General features: G+C 37.4%; 1 protein-coding gene across 2 annotated transcripts in view; it reads left to right on the top strand.

The window, feature by feature from the left end:
- Positions 1-236: 236 nt before the first annotated feature.
- Positions 237-18,309, top strand: part of CLTRN (collectrin, amino acid transport regulator) — a gene marked incomplete at both ends in the record, with an annotated part of 40,971 nt that continues 22,898 nt past the window's right edge. Inside the window, 3 exons of one of the 2 annotated variants that reach the window (XM_080718564.1) lie at positions 237-294; positions 608-666; positions 5,402-5,487. In XM_080718564.1, the coding sequence (XP_080574690.1) occupies positions 237-294; positions 608-666; positions 5,402-5,487 (203 nt within the window). Of the gene's footprint in view, positions 295-607; positions 667-5,401; positions 5,488-18,309 lie in introns of those variants that run through there. The other variant, XM_080718565.1, reaches the window with a different exon arrangement.

Here is an 18,309-nt window from a genome sequence, read left to right as displayed (position 1 = left end):
TTTGGAAAAAAACAACTAATCTGTTTTTCAAACAGATTTTCATAAATAGCTAACAGGAGATGGTCTGCTTCTATGGACGTATTAACTCAACTGGATGGATGTTAATTATTAAACCTTTTAGATGGTGGCTGGCTCATTTCTCTGATATGCTAATCCGGTCACAGAGTGGCTAAGACAGCTTTAAGTGGAGGGTGGATTTTTTCCCTCAGTTTGCCTTGTGTTTGCATTCTGGAAGAATGCTGTGGCTCCTCTTTTTCCTGGTGACTGCTATTCATGCTGAGCTCTGCCAACCAGGTCTGTAGCTTTGAAACTCAGTAATAGATGAATGGTTTTCTAAATGATTGACGAATAATTGACTAAAAGAACTCTATGTTTTTGAAATGTACAGATACATTGTGGCTTGGAAGTTGAGCTTGTGACCATTTCATGAGTTTGAAAGAAAATTTTAAACCATCTGACATGTTTTCCGGCCAATTTTCAGGAGTATTTTTAAACAGTTTAATTGTAGTTCTGTTGATTTTAAATGCATTAACTATTAGGACTTCTCAGGCTTCATTTTGGCAGATTTTGTCATCATATACCACTTTCTTTTTTTTCTTTCTGGCAGATGCAGAAAATGCCTTTAAAGTGAGACTTAGTATCAGAACAGCTCTGGGAGATAAAGCAGTAAGTGGAGCACCTGCATGTTCATTTTAAGTTTTGTTTACTAAGAACACTGTGCTTTTTCAAATAATGGTGGTTGCTGCATGGTAATCTCAATCTTGTATTCATTAGATCCAAGATTAATAAAAGATCTTTAATAAAAGATCAGACTTGAAGTCTCATCTTTTATTAAAGTAAAAGTAGGACTATAATAAAATAGATATTGTGATTAGAATATGTTTTCCTAAAGTGTTAATCTTTAGAATATGCTTGAAAATATGAGAAGTTTTGTATGACACCACTTTAGGAAACTTGAACCACTCAGGATTTCTCAGCCTATTTTCTACTCACCAAAAAGCAGGGTTGGTACTACACACATAAAGCCCTTCGTGGCATAAGGTTTCCAATTCTGGTGCAAAGTTTCAATTCTCTCAAATTATCAAAGTGACAGTATGAAATATGAAATCAAAGTTAAAATGTTAAATATAAAATAGAAGTTAAAAGTACTCACAGGGCCTCTGAAGATAGAAACTATGAAGATCACTAAAAGGAATAAGACAATGTTTCCTAATTCTAGTTTTTTTCCTAGTGTGATTTGCAAACATGTTTCTCTAGTAGGTAATATAAAGATGCTTCAGACTAGAAAGCAAAAAAGAAAAAAATGTGCTAGAGGCATTCTATTTGCAGGCCAATCTACCCACATATTATCTTGTTATTTCCTTGATTAGTAATAATTGTTTTAACAGCCAGGATTTAATGAGAACTTGCCATACTTTCCTGCAGGGACCCTTCTAAGAACTCTACTCATATCAACTCATTTAGTCTTTACAACAACTCTTTGAGGAAGGTAACATTCCCATTGGATGGGTGAGAAACTAAGGGGGAAAAATTAAGTGGCCCCTTCAAGATCTCACACCAGCAAGTGGCAGAGAGAAGATTTGAACCTGGGGCAGTTTGACTGCAGAATTCATACTTTCTAATAGTATATAGTTTTTCAACCCAGGATTCTCAGAACAGGTAACATGATGGGTGCTGGGAATGCATAGATAGCTAAAATCAGACTTGTCTCTGTTCTTCTGAGCTTCCAACAGTGGAAGAATCAGTTGTCCACTAAGTATGTAGTAAATCAAATGTGAGTGTACAGTCTGTCAATATTATATAAAGGTAGCCGAGTATAGTGTCACACACCTATAATCCCAGTAATCCCAGTACTTGGGAGGCTGACACAGGAGGAGCTCAGGTTTAATACCAGCCATAGCAACTTTATGAGGCCTTCAGCAACCTTGTAAGACCCTATTTTCTAAAAAAAATGGCTGGGGTATAACTCTGAGGTAGAATGCCTTCAGTATAATTCTCAGTACCAAAAAAAAAAAAAAGAAAAGAAAATTACAGAAAGGACAAGTATGTGGGGCTTTGGTATCACCAGGAGCCTCAGTACCAGGCACTTTTGCAATGTCTAAATCATGATGAGTAGAAATGAACCAGGGCATCAAAAAGAAAATTCAGAGAGAACAGCATGTTTAAAGGCTTATCACAGGAAGAAGCTTGGAAAGTATGAGAAGAGGAGGAAGAGCTGGGCTTGATGGCTTGATGCCTCAGCAACTTTACAAGACCTTGTTTCATAACAAAAAAAGGTATAGCTAAGAGGTAGTACTGGGTTCAATCCCCAGTACTAAACAAACAAACAAACAGGACTGGTTGTATCCTTGGAGATATAATGTCCCTGAGTTAAATCATAAGTATGCGTGTACATGCACACACACATACATACACACACATACACACATGATTAAAAGAAAGGCTGAGGTGACTATTTGGGGCAGTCAAAAGGATCATGGCACATGGTGAGCTTATAGAGAAAGGGACCAGACTAGGGAATATGTGACTGTTAGGGAGTTTTGTTTCAACATTCAGGTTGTGTTACAGAGTATTAATGCTGTGGTCAGGGAAGATGAAGTCTGACAGATGCTCATTGTTTCAAGCAGTGTGGACTCTCAAGAGGGCTGCCTCTGTGAGGTGGTAGAGATGGAAGGAAGATATTGGAGGGAATTAAAAATAAATGGGTGATAAGCAAGTAGAAACAGAAGTGTGTACAGCTCCTTTGAATATTTTGGCTTGAAGGGTAGAAGAGAGACAGGAGATGGATCAAAGGAATATTGAGTAATTTATTTTTGCTGTTGTCTTAATGGGAATAAAAAAACTTGAGCATGGTTAAAAGTCAGTGGACAGGTTCCAGGTATATTCAAATACCCAGAAAAGAGAGGGGAAACCACTATCAGTTAGATCCTTAGGTCACAGGGGAGGTATATCTAATAGAAGTGGAAGAGTAGCCGTTGAGAAGAGAGAAACAGTATCGCCTGCACCTCAGGGGAGATGTACAGGATGAATGTATATGGAGAAAGGTTTACATCTTGGTGTCTGAAGGATGGGGGAGTTTTAATGGATAAGTTGAGACATACCTATAAATTATAAAGCAAAAGAATTTGAGTTAGAGGGCCTTTATGAGGTTTAAAACAGTCATGTGACAAAAGGGAAAGGGAGGGAGGGAGGGGAGAGAGAGAAAGAAAGAGCAAGAAAGAGGGAGGGAGGGAGGGAAGGAGAGAGAGAGAGAGAGAGAGAGAGAGAGAGAGAGAGAGAGAGAGAGAGAGAGAGAGAAACATTATGGAGAGATATGAGATTCCCAGGCAATTTGGGAATAGATGAATTAAACCAATAAACTCTGTTTTGTAATCTCCCATTTATGTTTTATTACTCACCTAAAATACAGGGTTGACCATGATTTGAGTGTTCTTAGATGTTTGCATAAAGCCTGGTGAGCTGGGACATTTAGGGCCTTGGCACAAGAGTTACTGAAATGAGGAACCAAGGAATTTAAACTGATGGATAAATAAACGCAACTAGTTTGTACCATGTGATTTGTGAAGCCATATGTGGGCTATAAAGATGTGTTAAATTTGCTTACTTTTTAAGCACCTATTATGTGTCAAGTATATGTACAACAGGTACTTAAGTTGCTACAGAAATTCTTGTATATATCTTTCCCACATGCTTTCTTTTTGGGGGGAGTATTTGCCCAAGAATAGGATTCTGGGCCATTAAATATGAATATGTTTACCTTTAGTAACTCTTTCCTTATTCTCTGTTAAATCATATGTTTTCTTTTTGTTTTGTTTTTGGTGCTGGAGATTGAATCCAGGGCCATTCTACCTGTGAGATACATACATCTAGCCCTATTCAATTATTTTTTTAACAAACTTTGAAACAACCTCTTGCTGAGGCTGCCCTCACACCTGTAATCTTCTGTCTCAGTCTCCCAAGTACTGGGATTATAGGCATGTGCTACTGCACCCAGCAAATTGTACGTTTTCTTATTACTCCAGGTGCTTGGTTCTCTTTATGCATGGAGGTTCTCTCTTTGAAATATTCTGAATGCTTTAATAGATATATGCTAACTCCAAATGCAGAAACTTTCAGTCCTTACTCAAGATAAGTAGGTTCCATTGGAAGAATACCCAACTCAATGTACATTTGGTCAGTCTTGCTCTGTTCTATATAACTTGGGGCTTTTCTCTGTGACACAAACTGGACTCCTATTGCACTGACTTACGCTATTGTTTTTAAGAGGAATCAATAAAAGAACAGGAGATCAGGTCAAATCATCTTTAGGGTCTGAAAAGCAATATAAACTCATGTTCTGGAAAGGTCTGCTTAGCATCTCTGTACTTTTATCTTCTAAACTGAGATTTATCATTTTTATCTATACTCAAACAGGTGTATTCTCCATCTCCCCATTCTGATAACAAGCCTTCCCTGTCTGAAAAGAATTTAAGTGCTATTTTTAACTGGACTACTTTTTTATTTATGTTTTTTTTCCTTTATTATATTGGACTATATAGTTTCCCTTATTCTGAGTAAAATGGAATACATTATTAAAAACTAGGAGCCACTTCATGAGCCAGTAATTATTTTTTTTTAATTTAAAGGGTGTCACTAAGTTGCTGAAGGTCTTCACTGGCCTCGATCCTCCTGTCTCAGCCTCCCAAGCGCTAGGATTACAGGCGTGCGCCACCACACCAAACCAGCCAGTAATTATTTTTACATGACCATAGTATAATATAAAATGAAAAGTTCAATTAAAAATATTGAAGAAACTCTTCAGATAGTATCTAAAGTTGACATTAAATTGCAACGTTCAATACTTGCACACGAAGAAAAAAAGATAGCATTATTTCTTGATGGCATCGTATTACAGTTATGTAAGATAGAACTGTAAAGTAAAATTATTTGAAGGAAGTTTAAAGAATATGTTATGGCAATATTTCCTTTAAAAAGAGTATGTATGGCAGTACGTCCTTATTCTGAAAGGCTGCGTGATATGTGATTTATTGTTAAGTTAATCTATTTAACTTACTATCCTTTCCGTCATCATAAGAAGAGACCAGCAGTAAGAGTAAAGTATGTTTTTCCATCGCAGAGTGAACCCTAAACCCTGACAGTGTTCGCATGATATATCATATCCTCCCCAATGCCAATTCTAAGGAAGAGTATTCAACAGGAAACACACCCAACTTGGAATTATAGAATATCTAAGAAATTCTACTGTGCATGTTGTGATACATGATTTATCATGGTGTCCAGGTTTCAGTATATGAGAAAAATAGGAGGAGAATGAAGGGAGAGAAAGAATATGCAAATGTGCGTGTGCATATCAACGAAGGGGCCACTTTTACTCCATGCCTCTATTTTCCTTTTCTTGCAGTACATCTGGGATACAAATGAAGAATATCTCTTCAGAGCGATGGTGGCTTTCTCCATGAGAAAAGTTCCCAACAGAGAAGCAACAGAGTAAGCAAACTGTACAACACCTTAACTGATTATTTGCTGTATTATTTGAGACACTGTAATATTTCAAACCTTGATCTCGAAAATAATTTGTTACTTAGTTTTTAAGGGACCTACATCTTTACTGAACATTAAGAAAAACTTTTGTAATGTAGATCAGCTTACAGTTGATAGCATATTTTAGTAATGCCCTTTGGTCAATGGGCAATATGTAGATAAACAACTTCCCAAATTGCAGTTTTATTTCTTAAGCTTTCTATATTTCTGTTGTATACATATAAATTTTCTTGCAGAATATAGATATGAAAGAACTCTATTCTCATTTTGAAAATGACCTAAATGTATGTAGGTTCTTCCCATTATTGGTATCTGCCACGGCACTTTGGTAATGTTCTTTAAAGCACTTGGTACAACTTGTAATAATTCTACATTCTTAACTATTGTTCTGGTGGGATCTTCTCTGTTTATGGCATTTCCCTTATTCTCCGTCTAGAATTAGGATGACACTCCTGGTATCTCTCTACTTCTTTCCTCATGTCTCCCTTTGATAAGTCAAATGAGTTCTCTGGTTGGTAATCTTGTAGGAGAACCTGGATGTGGGTTTTTTTTTCTCCCAAGGGGCTAGCTTGCCATCCTGTCTCCCACTAGACATTTCCAGTGTTACTTCTTAGGTAAGTCCAGAACCAGGTCCTGCAGGCATGGAGTAGCACCCACATCTGTAAGGCTGCACTTGCTGTTTACAGTTGAGGAGCATTTAGTTTGGTTGGTTGGTACATCATATGGAATATTAAATATCATGCATATTACTCCAATGTATAGTGATACCTGCCTCTGTTCAGCTCTATCTGAAACAGGATGGGTAAATTGATCTCATCTGGGGATTTTTTAAAATTGGGAAGAAACTGCCTGTTGATTAAAGTCATCTCCTCCCGACCTAGCCTTTTGTTTTGGTCTCCGATCTGCTTTACTCATTAGTCTGAATTTTATAGTGATTCAGAGCCAGAGGAAGAAGATTTTTTTATGAATTGTTTTCCCCAAAACTCACAAAATCTGATGCACAGACTGTAAATATAAAGCATAAAACAGAATAGTGGAATTTGAAGAAACATGATAGGCACATGATATATGTACTTGTGCGGGCACATTCATGTATATTTTCAGTGTATATTTTTAAAAATACATTCATATGATTCAAAAATTAAAGAAAGGTAGCAAAACAAAATTTTACCCCAAGTAAATTTTATTCCTGTTTTATAGATTTTTTTAGAAAGAGCATATAATTTTATGCCATTAAACTGTAGTGTTATTTTCACAACTGCTTATAACCTTTTCAGTAAAAGTAGTGTAATTGCATGACAAAAAATTGAAAAGAAAAAATAAGGCACTGGTTCTTTTGCGATGCTAACCCGAGTAGTCTCTTTTTGTTTTCTGCTAGCCTTTCTTGTAAGCAGATTTTATACATGCTGGATTCATGGCACTGTTACTCGAAGCCCTCTCATTGCGATTGGAACATGGCTATGTTAAATTAAATGTTTACATTCTTAGGAAAAATAAGTAAATAGGTAAGATTTCAGATTAATCTTGAAGAATTTGCCTGTGGAATGTTTTCATTCAGAACCTGAGGTACTGTAGAAGTTTATGGGTATCTGACCTAGTTTATTTGAAAGGAGTTTTGCTTGAAATTGGGCACTCTGGATATATAGAAGCGTTTGTTGACTGTTGTAAATATCAAAAAGTACAAAACTAGTCCAGGGGGTAAGTAAACATTTTTTGTAAAGGCTTAGGCAATATTGCTGTCAGAGACATGGGTGATGAGCGAGATGTGTTTGAGATGCTGGGCTGAATTCTACATGATCTTGAAGGTCAGATCTACAAAATTAAGAAGACTGAATTAAAAGCCTGTTCTGTGCTGGGCATAAAATTTATTTTTATTTTTTATTAATTTTTTTGCAGTCCTGGGGATGGAACCCAGGGGCATTCTACCTCTGAGCTATACCCCAGACCTGTTATTTTATTCTTTATTTTGAAACAAGGTCTCACTGAGTTGCAAGGAGCCTCACTAAGTAGCTGAGGCTGTCCACAAACTGCAATCCTCCTGTCTTAGCCTCCCAAATGTTAGGATTATAAGCGTGCGCCACCACACCTGGCTTGGGCATGAAATTTAGTTACATTAGGACCCATCGTACCCAGTGCCCATGCCCATGAAACTGGCCACGGTGTTAGAGATAGATAGACGAAATGTGACAGAAAACAGGCGATTTTTTAAAAAAAAATTTATAAATTTTGACAAATGATTTTCTTAGAAGCAGAATGGAAGATTAATGGAAAATGAATTTAAGAAAAAGCTCTCATTTCAGTAGATTAGATTGAATTTTTCTTAGGAGTTGCATTAAAGATGGCAACCAGGGCTTTTTAAACTATTTACAAAATTACTTAAGCTGGATTTGCTAAAAGAGTTTCATAGAAATTTAATGTTCTTAGTAGTTTCTAAGGAAGTTATGATGTAAGTTTAAATTTTACAATCTGTTTCCCAGGTACGCTGAGAAATTTATCTACCTAAGTGTACCCAAATTTTGACATTTTGATAATTTATCACTTTTAGCAAGACAGTTGCAAGTGTAACTCAGGCATGGCTTTCTCTTTTTGAGTTAAATGGTCTAGGGCATGTAATGGATTTTCTCCTGTGATTAATTATTCAAGGATAAGTCTTGTGATTTAAAAAGGAACAACATGCTCTTTTATCCACAGTAAGGTAAGGGGATTAACAGTCTTGTGCTTGTAAAACAGCAGCCCCCCTGCCATTTAGTCCTTTTGATCTCCAGAAACAAGAGTCTGATTCTTACCACTCCTTGGATACCTTTGGCTTTGTCTGGCCCTGTTGATGAGAAATGGCAATGGAAGAAATTCTTAGAGATTTAGCATCATACCCACACTAAGGAAAAGGAAGGAACATTTTTACTTCTTTTTAGTGACTTACTCAAAGAAGCCACATTGGTATGTGTTTATATAATTTACTGGTTAAAACCCCTGGTCAAAATGATTATTAAAGTGAACTCAATTTTATCAGAGCCTTCCATATTTAAAATCTTGAAAATATAAGGTTTGTATTTAGTTATGCTAATATCATTTTAGTTTGTATATTACTTTAAAGCACATTTTTTGTGTGGTGGAGATTGGACCTAGAGCCCTGTGCATGTTAAGCATATTTTCTACCACTTAGCTACATCCTGAGCTCCAAAAACACACTTTTAAAAGACATGGTTAACATACTAAGCACTTGTTGGTGGATTAGTTTCCTATTTTATACAAATCTTGGGGGACATTCAGTATAATCACATTTACAAGACCATAGAGTAGTATTTTTTGTTTGAAAACAAAGTGTCTCTACATTGGTAAGAGTCTCACTATGTTGCTGAGGCTGTCCTTAATCCTGTGATCCTCCTGTCTCAGCCTCCCAAATACTGGGATTATAGGTGTGTGCCACCATGCTCGGCTATTCTTTAATTATTCTTCATGTTACTTCCTTTGAAGTATCATTTCTTATTCATGTTGACACTTTGTTTTGGCTACCCTCATCCATAGTGCATTCAAGATTCTTCTCAGCTGAGCACAATGGAGCACGCCTATAATCCCAGTACTTGGGAATCTGAAACAGGAGGGTTGCAGATTCAAGGGCAGCCTTAGCAACTTATTTAGACCCTGTTTCAAATTTAAAGAAAAAGAGAATTGGCTTGGGGTACAGCTCGGAGGCAGAGTACCTCTGAGTTCAACCTCCCAGTGCCAAAAATGATTCTTCTGTCATTGTAGTTTTTGTGTTACGATGTTATGTGAATATTTCAGTCTGGCTAGGGGAAGTTTCAGGAAGTAATCTCTCACCTTTCTTCCCTCCCTTATTTCTTGTTGCAACTCCTGCTCAAACTAGTTATTCATAGAATTTTACAGGGATATATGTCAGAAACAAAGAGATGCTAACCTTATTTCTTCTATCCATTCATTTTATAATCACCAAGAACCCACATGGGATACCCTTCTGGAGTATAGGAGCTCACAGCACAGGATGGACTTGGGCTTTGTCTTATGTCCTAGACCCAGAGAAGTCTGTTGTATTGCAGGTAGACAAATTACATGATATTTCCATTTCTCAGAGCATAATTCAAGCAAGTAAGAAACCCTAGCCCACCAAGTTTGTCTCCATTTCCATGTACAACCGTTGCTTTGAGTCTGTCTTCAGAACAGGGATGTACTTTCCCCTGGTCCCTTTCCCACAACCTTGCTACTTTAAGAAGTGAGCTTTTTAGTTCTTTAACTGCCTATATTTAAACAAAATGCAAATACATCTCTCTAAATTTATTTGAATTTATGGGTGACATTTTTGAAACAGTGGGTTACTTTTTTGTTGAAGATCTTAGAGGAGGGGGGAAGAGGAAAATCTCTAAAACACACAATGTACTTAAACATATCGAAGTCAACCACTAAGCCGAGCAAGGGAGGGAGGGACGGGGAGGGAATGGGGTGGGAATTGGGTAGGGGTTAAATCAGTGATGTGTACATGTATGTACACACAAGCTTTTTACCCCAATATGATGTATGAATATAATGCACAAATAAAAAATTTTAAAAAGATCTTAGAGGACTCACATCTTTGACAAAATTGTCATGTAAGAAGATACTTAGTATTCTTTTGTTAAAAAGACTCCAAAAGGCTGAAACTGTTCACCTTTATAATAGTCTGTTTTGTGTCACTATAATTAAATACTCAAGACATACTGCTTTATAAAGAAAAGAGGTTTATTTTGGATCATGGTTATGGAAGCCTAAGGTTGGGGGCCCACATTTGGTGATGGCCTTCTTCCTGGCAGTATCAAAAGGTCATATAGGACTTTATATATCAAGACCTGGGGAGTGTGCTTGTGTGTGTATACTGTACTGTCTCTGGTTTCTCTCCCTTCCTTTTAAAGAGGTTTTTTTTGTCTTTTTGGAACCAGGGATTGAACCCAGAGCACCACACCTACAAAGCAGGCCCTTTGCCTCTGAGCTACATCTGGCCCCTCTTTCCCTTCCCTTTTAAAGGGACCATTATTCAGTCACAGGAGTTCCATTTGATAATTTCCATAATCCTCACAACCTCTCATAGGTATTACCTCTAAATACCATAGTGAGATTAGATTTCCACCATTTTAATACTCATAATAGGGGTTCAACTTCAACATGAGTTTCAGGTGGACAAACCATAGCAACCTTTCTTCCTAATATCCTTGGGAAAAGGATAAATGTGGTACTTAAGACACTAGGACAATGGGAGGCCTTCTGATAAATATTTTACACACTTGAACAGTTAACAACTACTTTTTAAAATTTTGGATAATTATTAAGACCATCCTTAGGCTAACGGGTGCTAATATCTTGCATTTGAATACAGCTTTATGTTACTTTCAAAGTATGTATCTGTTATCTTTTAATTAATGAAGCTAGTAAAAATTGTTTCTTAAATTTCCTAGTTTTTTGTAGACAATTTTGTAGTACCCTGGAAACTTTCAAATAACTACTTTGCTCCCATATTTGTGTGTGTTCATGCATGTGCATATATGTGTGTGTGTGTTTAATTTGTAAAACTTTTAGATTTACTAAAGTGTCATAAATATAACACAGAGAAGCTGGGCCTGGTGGCACACACCTATACTCCAAGTACTTTTGAGGCTTAGATAGGAGGATCAGGATCACAGGTTTGAGGACATCCTCAACAAGTTATTGATACCATATTTCAAAATAAAAAATAGAAAGGGCTGGGGGTATAGCTTGGAGGTTGAATGCACCTGAATTCAATCTCCAGTACCCCCCAAAAGATAATACAGAGAGGTCCTGTGTTCTCAATTTGGGGAGAATTTGTCCCCCTCACTGCTCCCAAGTATATTTAAACATGTCTGGAGGCATGTTTGGTTTTCACACTTGAATATGCTCCTGGCATCTAATATGTAGAGATTAGGGATGCTGATATACATCATAAAAACCCTAGAATGCCATTAAGAACCAAGAATTATGCAGATCAAAATGTTAACAGTGCTGAGGCTGAGAAACCTTGCTCTAGACCCTCTCCTTGTTTTTCTAATGTTATTGTCTTAAATAACTATGGTAGACTTATCAAAGCAAAAAAATAACAGTGGTTCAATATTATTACTTAAACTATTGGTACTTTTAGTATTTCTCCAGTCTTTCTACTAATGTCCTTTTTATTTATTTTTATTGGTGTATTATAATGATACATAACAGTGGGGTTCATTGTTAGATATTTGTACATGCACATAAAATAATTTGGTCAATTTAATTCCCCAATATTGTCCTTTTTTATTCTGGAATCTGATTCTTCTTAGTCTGATTCATTCTTTTTAAATTTTTTTATTGGTGCACTGTATTCATACATCATAATGGGATAAAAATACTTTTGTAGACATACATGCACACATCGCCCAGTAGGCCCCTACCTGATCCCCACCCCAGTCCCTCCCCATCCCTTCTTCCCATGCTTAACTTAGTGGTTGACATCTAGTATTATAGCAATTTATCCAAAATTAACAATAATAATCTCAAATAACAGTTTCATTTGTCTGATACCAAGCTTTTGATGACTTAAAGATAACATTTCAATATTTCCTTTTGCTTTCTTTCTTACCAGAGAATATATTTTTCTTTTTTTAGGTGAAACTATCATACATTTATTTATTTATTTTTCAGAAAAAATCTGTCCTAATATGGAATATGGACTCTAGATACCCAAAGCAATCTCAAAAAAGAACAAAGCTAGAAGATGTATATTTTCTGATTTCAAACCTTATAAAGCTACAATAATTGAAACAGTGTAGTACTGTTATAAAGGCAGATATATAAACCATTGGAGTTAAATAAAAGCCTAGAGATAAATTCTTCCATATATTGTCAAGTTATTTTTGACAAGGTTTCCACGAACATTTGGTGAAGGAAATAATAATCTTTTAACTAAATATTGTTGAAAAATAATAATTACATGAAAAAGAATAAAATTGACCCTTACCTAACACCATATACAAATATTAACTCAAAATAGATAAAAGACCTAAATATAACTCTTAAGACTATAAACTTTTAGAAGAAATCTGGTTAATAAAACCTCAAAACATTGAAATTGGCAGTGATTTCTTGGATATGATTTCAATGGCACAGGCAACGGAAGGGTAAACAAACTCCCTAAAAATAAAAAAAATATTGTATATCCAAAGACAATGTAAACAGAGTTAAAAGTTACTGATAGAATGGGATAAAATATTTCCAAATGCTCTATCTGAAGGTATATTAATATTCAAAATAGAATTCCTAAAAATTAGCAACAATAAAAGCAAACAATACAATTTAGAGATAGGTAAAAGACTAACATAAATAATGAATCTCCACAGATAACCAATCTTAGTTGTCTGATGGATGGAAAATCTTGTTTCTCTGGTTCTGGTGTCTGTTACCTATTTCTTCTTTGTAGTTAATCTCTTTGAGTATTTTCTCTAGTGCTGGTTTTGAAGACAAAAATTCCTTCAGTTTCTGTTTGTCATGGAAGCTTCTTATTTCTCCATCTAATTTGATAGAAAGTTTTGCTGGGTAGGAAATTTTTGGCTGGAAGTTGTTTTCTTTCAGAGTTTGGAATATGTTACTCCAAGCCCTTCTGGCTCTCATGACTTGGTTTGGGAAGTCTGGAGTGATTCTAATTGGCTTGCCTCTGAATGTCACTTGGCCCTTTGTTTTTGTTGCCTTTAAGATTCTCTGCTTGGCTTCCACATTGGTCATTTTGAAAATTATGTGGCATGGGGATCCTCTTCTCCGATCCTGTCTAAAGGGAGTTCTATAAGTTTCCTGGACCTATGTATCAACCTCTTGCTCTATGTTTGGAAAATTTTCTGCTATTACTTCCTTGAAGAGATTGTTGATCCCTTTGGTTTCACTTTCTTTTCCCTCCTCTATTCCAATTATTCTTAGGTTAGCTCTCTTAAAATGGGCCCATATTTCTTCAATATCAGATTCCTGCTGTTGGATATTTTTTTCTAGATTAGAAACTATGCGTTCATTTTTAGAATGATCATTTTCTAAGAGCGAGATTCTGTTCTCCATGTGTTCTAATCGGTTGTTTGTGCTTTGAATTGAGGCCTTTACTTCATTAATTGCATCCTTTATCTCTTTTTGGCTCTCTCTGAGTTCTTTTCGAAGCACCTCTATTATTTCTACAGTTATTTTCCTGATTTGATCTTCTAGAAATCTCTGAATTTCTGTTTTATCGGGTTCTGATGTTGTGGGGTTGTGGGCATTCATTGCTCCATTGTTATTCCTCTTTCCCATGATTTTGGAAGTTTGTGCCTTCTCTGGGTTCTTCCCTTGGGTCACTATGACTTCACTTAAGGTGCTCTGGATCTCGAGTCTGTGGTATCTCAGTCACCACTACTCCTTTACTGGGTTGTATTGCAAATTCTCAGACCCAGGGAGTCAATCGAGGCTGCTTTAGACCATGGGGGGTACCACGTTGGGTGTTCTCCTGTGGGGAGTTGTGACTATGGTTTGATATCTCTGCCACCGTGACCCCCCCCACTGGGTCAGTCCCTGGGAGTGCAGTACTGGGATTTTTCCTCTAGGGGCCGCAATTTGACTCACTGTTGTTGAGTGCACTGATGGAACTGTGGTGGATTCTGAATTAGCTGCTACTGCTGCTGTTGGCAATATGGCACCACTGCCACGCCCTTGGCCGTGAGGCTGGCCTATTTCTTCTCTGGTTTTGAGCTCCGCTCTGAGTCCCTGCAGGTGTGCTGAGCCCGGCCCCTGCAAGCTTTAGACGCTCTCTGCACCAGAAAATCTGCCGAATACCGCCTGGCTGTTCCACAGCCGCTCACCTCGGCTCGCTGTCCGCCCCTCCTCAACAGCCTGGTGGGCTGTTGAGTGCGCTGGTCTGGAGCCATCTGGTGAGCTTGCTGCTGCCGCCGGCTGTATGGCGCTGCTGCTGTATCCTTGGCCGTGAGGCTGGCATATCTCCTCTCTGGTTCTGAGCTCCGTTCTGAGTCCCCCTCCTCTCTGGAGCCTGGTGCTGCAAGGGAAGATCCTGATTCATTCTTGACAGTTTCTATCTTCCTTTATTGTTCATGACATTGAAACTTTGAAAGTGATTTAGGAATGTTTCTTACTTGGGTATGGTACTGTTCCCACTTGTGGAGCATATGGAAATGGGATGTGTTTTGGAATTATATCTATGACTGGAGAGTACTGTGATATTTAGAGAAGATAAGAAATAATCAGCATGGTGTAAGACTCAGAACAAGGAATTTCACAATCAGAGTTGCAACAATGTACCCCCACTGGCACACTAAGAGCTCAAGCCCTAACTCATAACTCGTGTACAGTGAAATGACTTGCCTGAAGTCTAACAATTGGCAGGAAGTCAATTTTGAAATTAAAGCTTAATTTTCAATTTTAGTGTAGGAACTTTTTGAATCTAACAGTTATTGTCCCAATTGAGAAGAGACTTTTGATACCTTCTTATACTACTGTTGGTATCACTGTCAATGTCATTGACATATATGGGGAGGGAGGAGAGGACTGTGAGGAGGAAATGCACCAAGTAGTATGTACATGTATGAATGTATCTCTTTGAATATCACTATGATGAGTAATTACGATGCACCAATAAAAATATAAAAACTAAAAGAAGAAAATGTAAGGTTTAATATTTTCTTTTTTAAAATTTTTTATTGGTGCATTGTGTTCATACATCATAATGGGGTGAAAAATTTGTGTAGACATACACAAATTAATGCACACATTACCCAGTAAGCCCCTACCCAATCCCCACCCCATTCCCTCCCCATCCCTCCTTCCCATGCTTGGCTTAGTGGTTGACCGATATGTTTAAGTACATCTTGTGATTTAGAGAGTTTCCTTCTTCTCCTCTCCCACCCACAAAACTGTGGGATATGTACACAATGGAATTTTACTCAGCCATTAAAAATAAACACAATTACATCATTTACAGGGAAATGGATAGAACTGGAGGTGAGATTAGTCACTCACAAAAAATAAGAAATCTGATGCTTTCCCTAATATGCAAAATCTAGGGAGAAATGGGTCATAAGAGGAACCATAGATGAAAAAGGATATCCTAGAGAGGAGCAAATAAGGTTTAATATTTTCAACAACAACTTAAATCCCTTGTACATATGGAACTGGGAACTGAATCCAGAGGGGTTCTACCTCTGACCTATATCCCTGGCCCTATTTTATTTTATTTTTATTTTGAAACAGGGTGTCACTCAGTTATCATGTGCTGACTTCAAACCTGCGATCCCCACTGTCTCAGCCTCCTAAATACAGGATTACAGGCAGCATCATTGTGCCAGACTTAGATTTTTATTAAGTAGACAAAATATTTTCATTTTATTTTCCTCCAGTACTTTATTATTGTCTATAACACTTGCCTTCCTCCCAAGTGTATATATTTATTTCTCATTTATTTTCTGTCTCAACTCCCTTAGAAGGCAAGCTCCATGGGAAAAAGGACTTTGTTTTGTTTAAAACTGTATTCTTCTCTGATGGAAATTTCGTGGAACTCTTGTTTGAACAATATGTAAAGTGGCTTTAGGTGGGAAGCACAACCCACGGTATCCAAATGACCACACACTTGATTTCTTTGTCATTCCAGAAATGCGACTTGCTGTTTATTTAAGTTATGTGAACGTGATGTGTTACACATATACCATATCCTTTCTTTTTATTTGATGATGTATTTTGAGATTTATTATTTTATTAAAAAGGTAGTTCTAGGTCAGTGGTTTCTATTACAACGTGATTTTGTCCTTCAGGGAATATTTGGCAATGCCTGGAAACATTTTTGATTTTTGTAATGGAGGTAGTACTAATGATACCTACTTAGTAGAGTTGTTGCTGCTAAACATCCCACAGTCCACAAGGTATCCTCACAGTAGAGAATTATCAGGCTTGACTATACTGCGCTTGAGGATCCCTAGGGTATTTCTTTCCTGTAACCTGTGGACTAATATTCTTGTGATAGCACTCACTGTACTAACTTTATCCAGACCCCTATTAATGGACACTTAGGTTGTTTCAATTCTTTGCTATGACAAAGAGTGCTACAGAGAACATTGTCAGCAGTGTCTGAGTGCACAAGAGAGTTTCTGGTAGCTGCACTCTCTGTTCTAGAAAATGTTATCAAATGCTACTCCAGAGTGGCTGGACCCATTGTCTCCCATAGCACTGCTTGAGATTTCAATTCCATGCATCTTTAACCAGAACTTGGTATTATTTAACTTAAAATTTTAGCAAATTTGGCCGGGTACGGTGGCACATGCTTGTAATCCCAGCGCTTGGGAGGCTGAGACAGTAGGATTACACAGGTTCGAAGCCAGCCTCAGCTACTTAGTGAGGCTCTCAGCAACTTAGTGAGACCCTGTTTCGAAATAAAATATAAAATAGGTCTAGGAGTCTAGCCCACAGGTAGATAACCTCTGGGTTCCACCCCCAGTACTACCAAAAATTTTTTTGAAAATTTGAAGTCTGAAATACCTTATTGGTGGGGGAGTTACTGGGTATTGAACACAGGGACAATCTGCCTCTGAGCTATACCCCTACCCCTTTTTACTACTTTTTTTTGCGGTACTGGAGATAGAACCCAGGGGCATTCTACCTCCGAGCTAAATCCCCAGACCCATTTTTTATTCTTTATTTTTGAAACAGGGTCTCACTAAGTTGTGGAGGGCCTCACTAAGTAGATGAGGCTGTCCACGAACTGCAATCCTCTGCTCTCAGCCTCCCGAATTCTGGGATTACAAGTGTGTGCCACCATGCCTGGCTTTATTAGTTTTAAAAAAATTAAATTTTTGGTATAGTACTAGGGATTGAACCCAAGGGCATTCTAATACTTAGCTACACTTCCAGTCCTATTCTATTTTTGTTTTGAAACAGGGTCTCACTAAGTTTTGGAGGGTCTAAGTTACTGAGGCTGGGTGCAAACCCAAGCTTCCCAAATATTGGGATTACTGGCATGAAGTAGCTCAATTTTAATAATTTTGCATTTCCTGATTACTGGCAAATTAAGATAATAGGAATTAAAATCCAAAGCACTCTACAAAACAACAAAACAACCTGCGGAAATATTTCTTTTTCACCCATCGCTTCCCAAAAGTAGAAATATTTTTTGCCAAGCATGCACCACATCTTGTTAATCTCTCTGTCTTTGATACATATTAGAAAAACACCCATTTTGGGAGACTATACCTGACTGCGTCTAGCCAGTAGAGGTCAGTGATGCTCAGAGTTTTGTTTTGTTTTGTTTTGTTTTGTTTTGTTTTTTGTGGGGCTGGGGATGGAACCCTGGGACATTCTACCTCCAACCTATACACCCTGCCCTATTTTTATTCTTTATTTTGAAACAGAGTCTCACTGAGTTGTGGAGGGCCTCACTAAGTAGCTGAAGCTGTCCACGAACTACGATCCTCCAGTCTCAGCCTCCCGAATGCTGGGATTACAAGCGTGCGCCACCACGCCCGGCTAGTGTGATTTTTTTTTTTTAGACCTCTTCCCCAGTGATTATTTTGCAGTGACACTGTTGATAGTCACAAGGTGGATGCTGCATATAAAGCCTGGTATGTAAAGGACAGCCCTCAACCACTGAGATTGATCTAAATGACAGCAGTGCCAAGTTTGAGAAAGCATGACATTCTGTCTGAAAGAAAGAAAGGACCATTTATTATAAAATAATAAAATAAAACTGCTTATTATTATTAATTGTTATATAAAATAAACAACAAGCCT

The sequence above is a fragment of the Muscardinus avellanarius genome (genome assembly GCF_963383645.1).
Source record: "Muscardinus avellanarius genome assembly, chromosome: X".
NCBI classification, from domain to species: Eukaryota; Metazoa; Chordata; class Mammalia; order Rodentia; family Gliridae; genus Muscardinus; species Muscardinus avellanarius.
The sequence above is the reverse complement of the archived record's forward strand: the minus strand, read 5'-3'. Positions and strand labels throughout refer to the sequence as shown.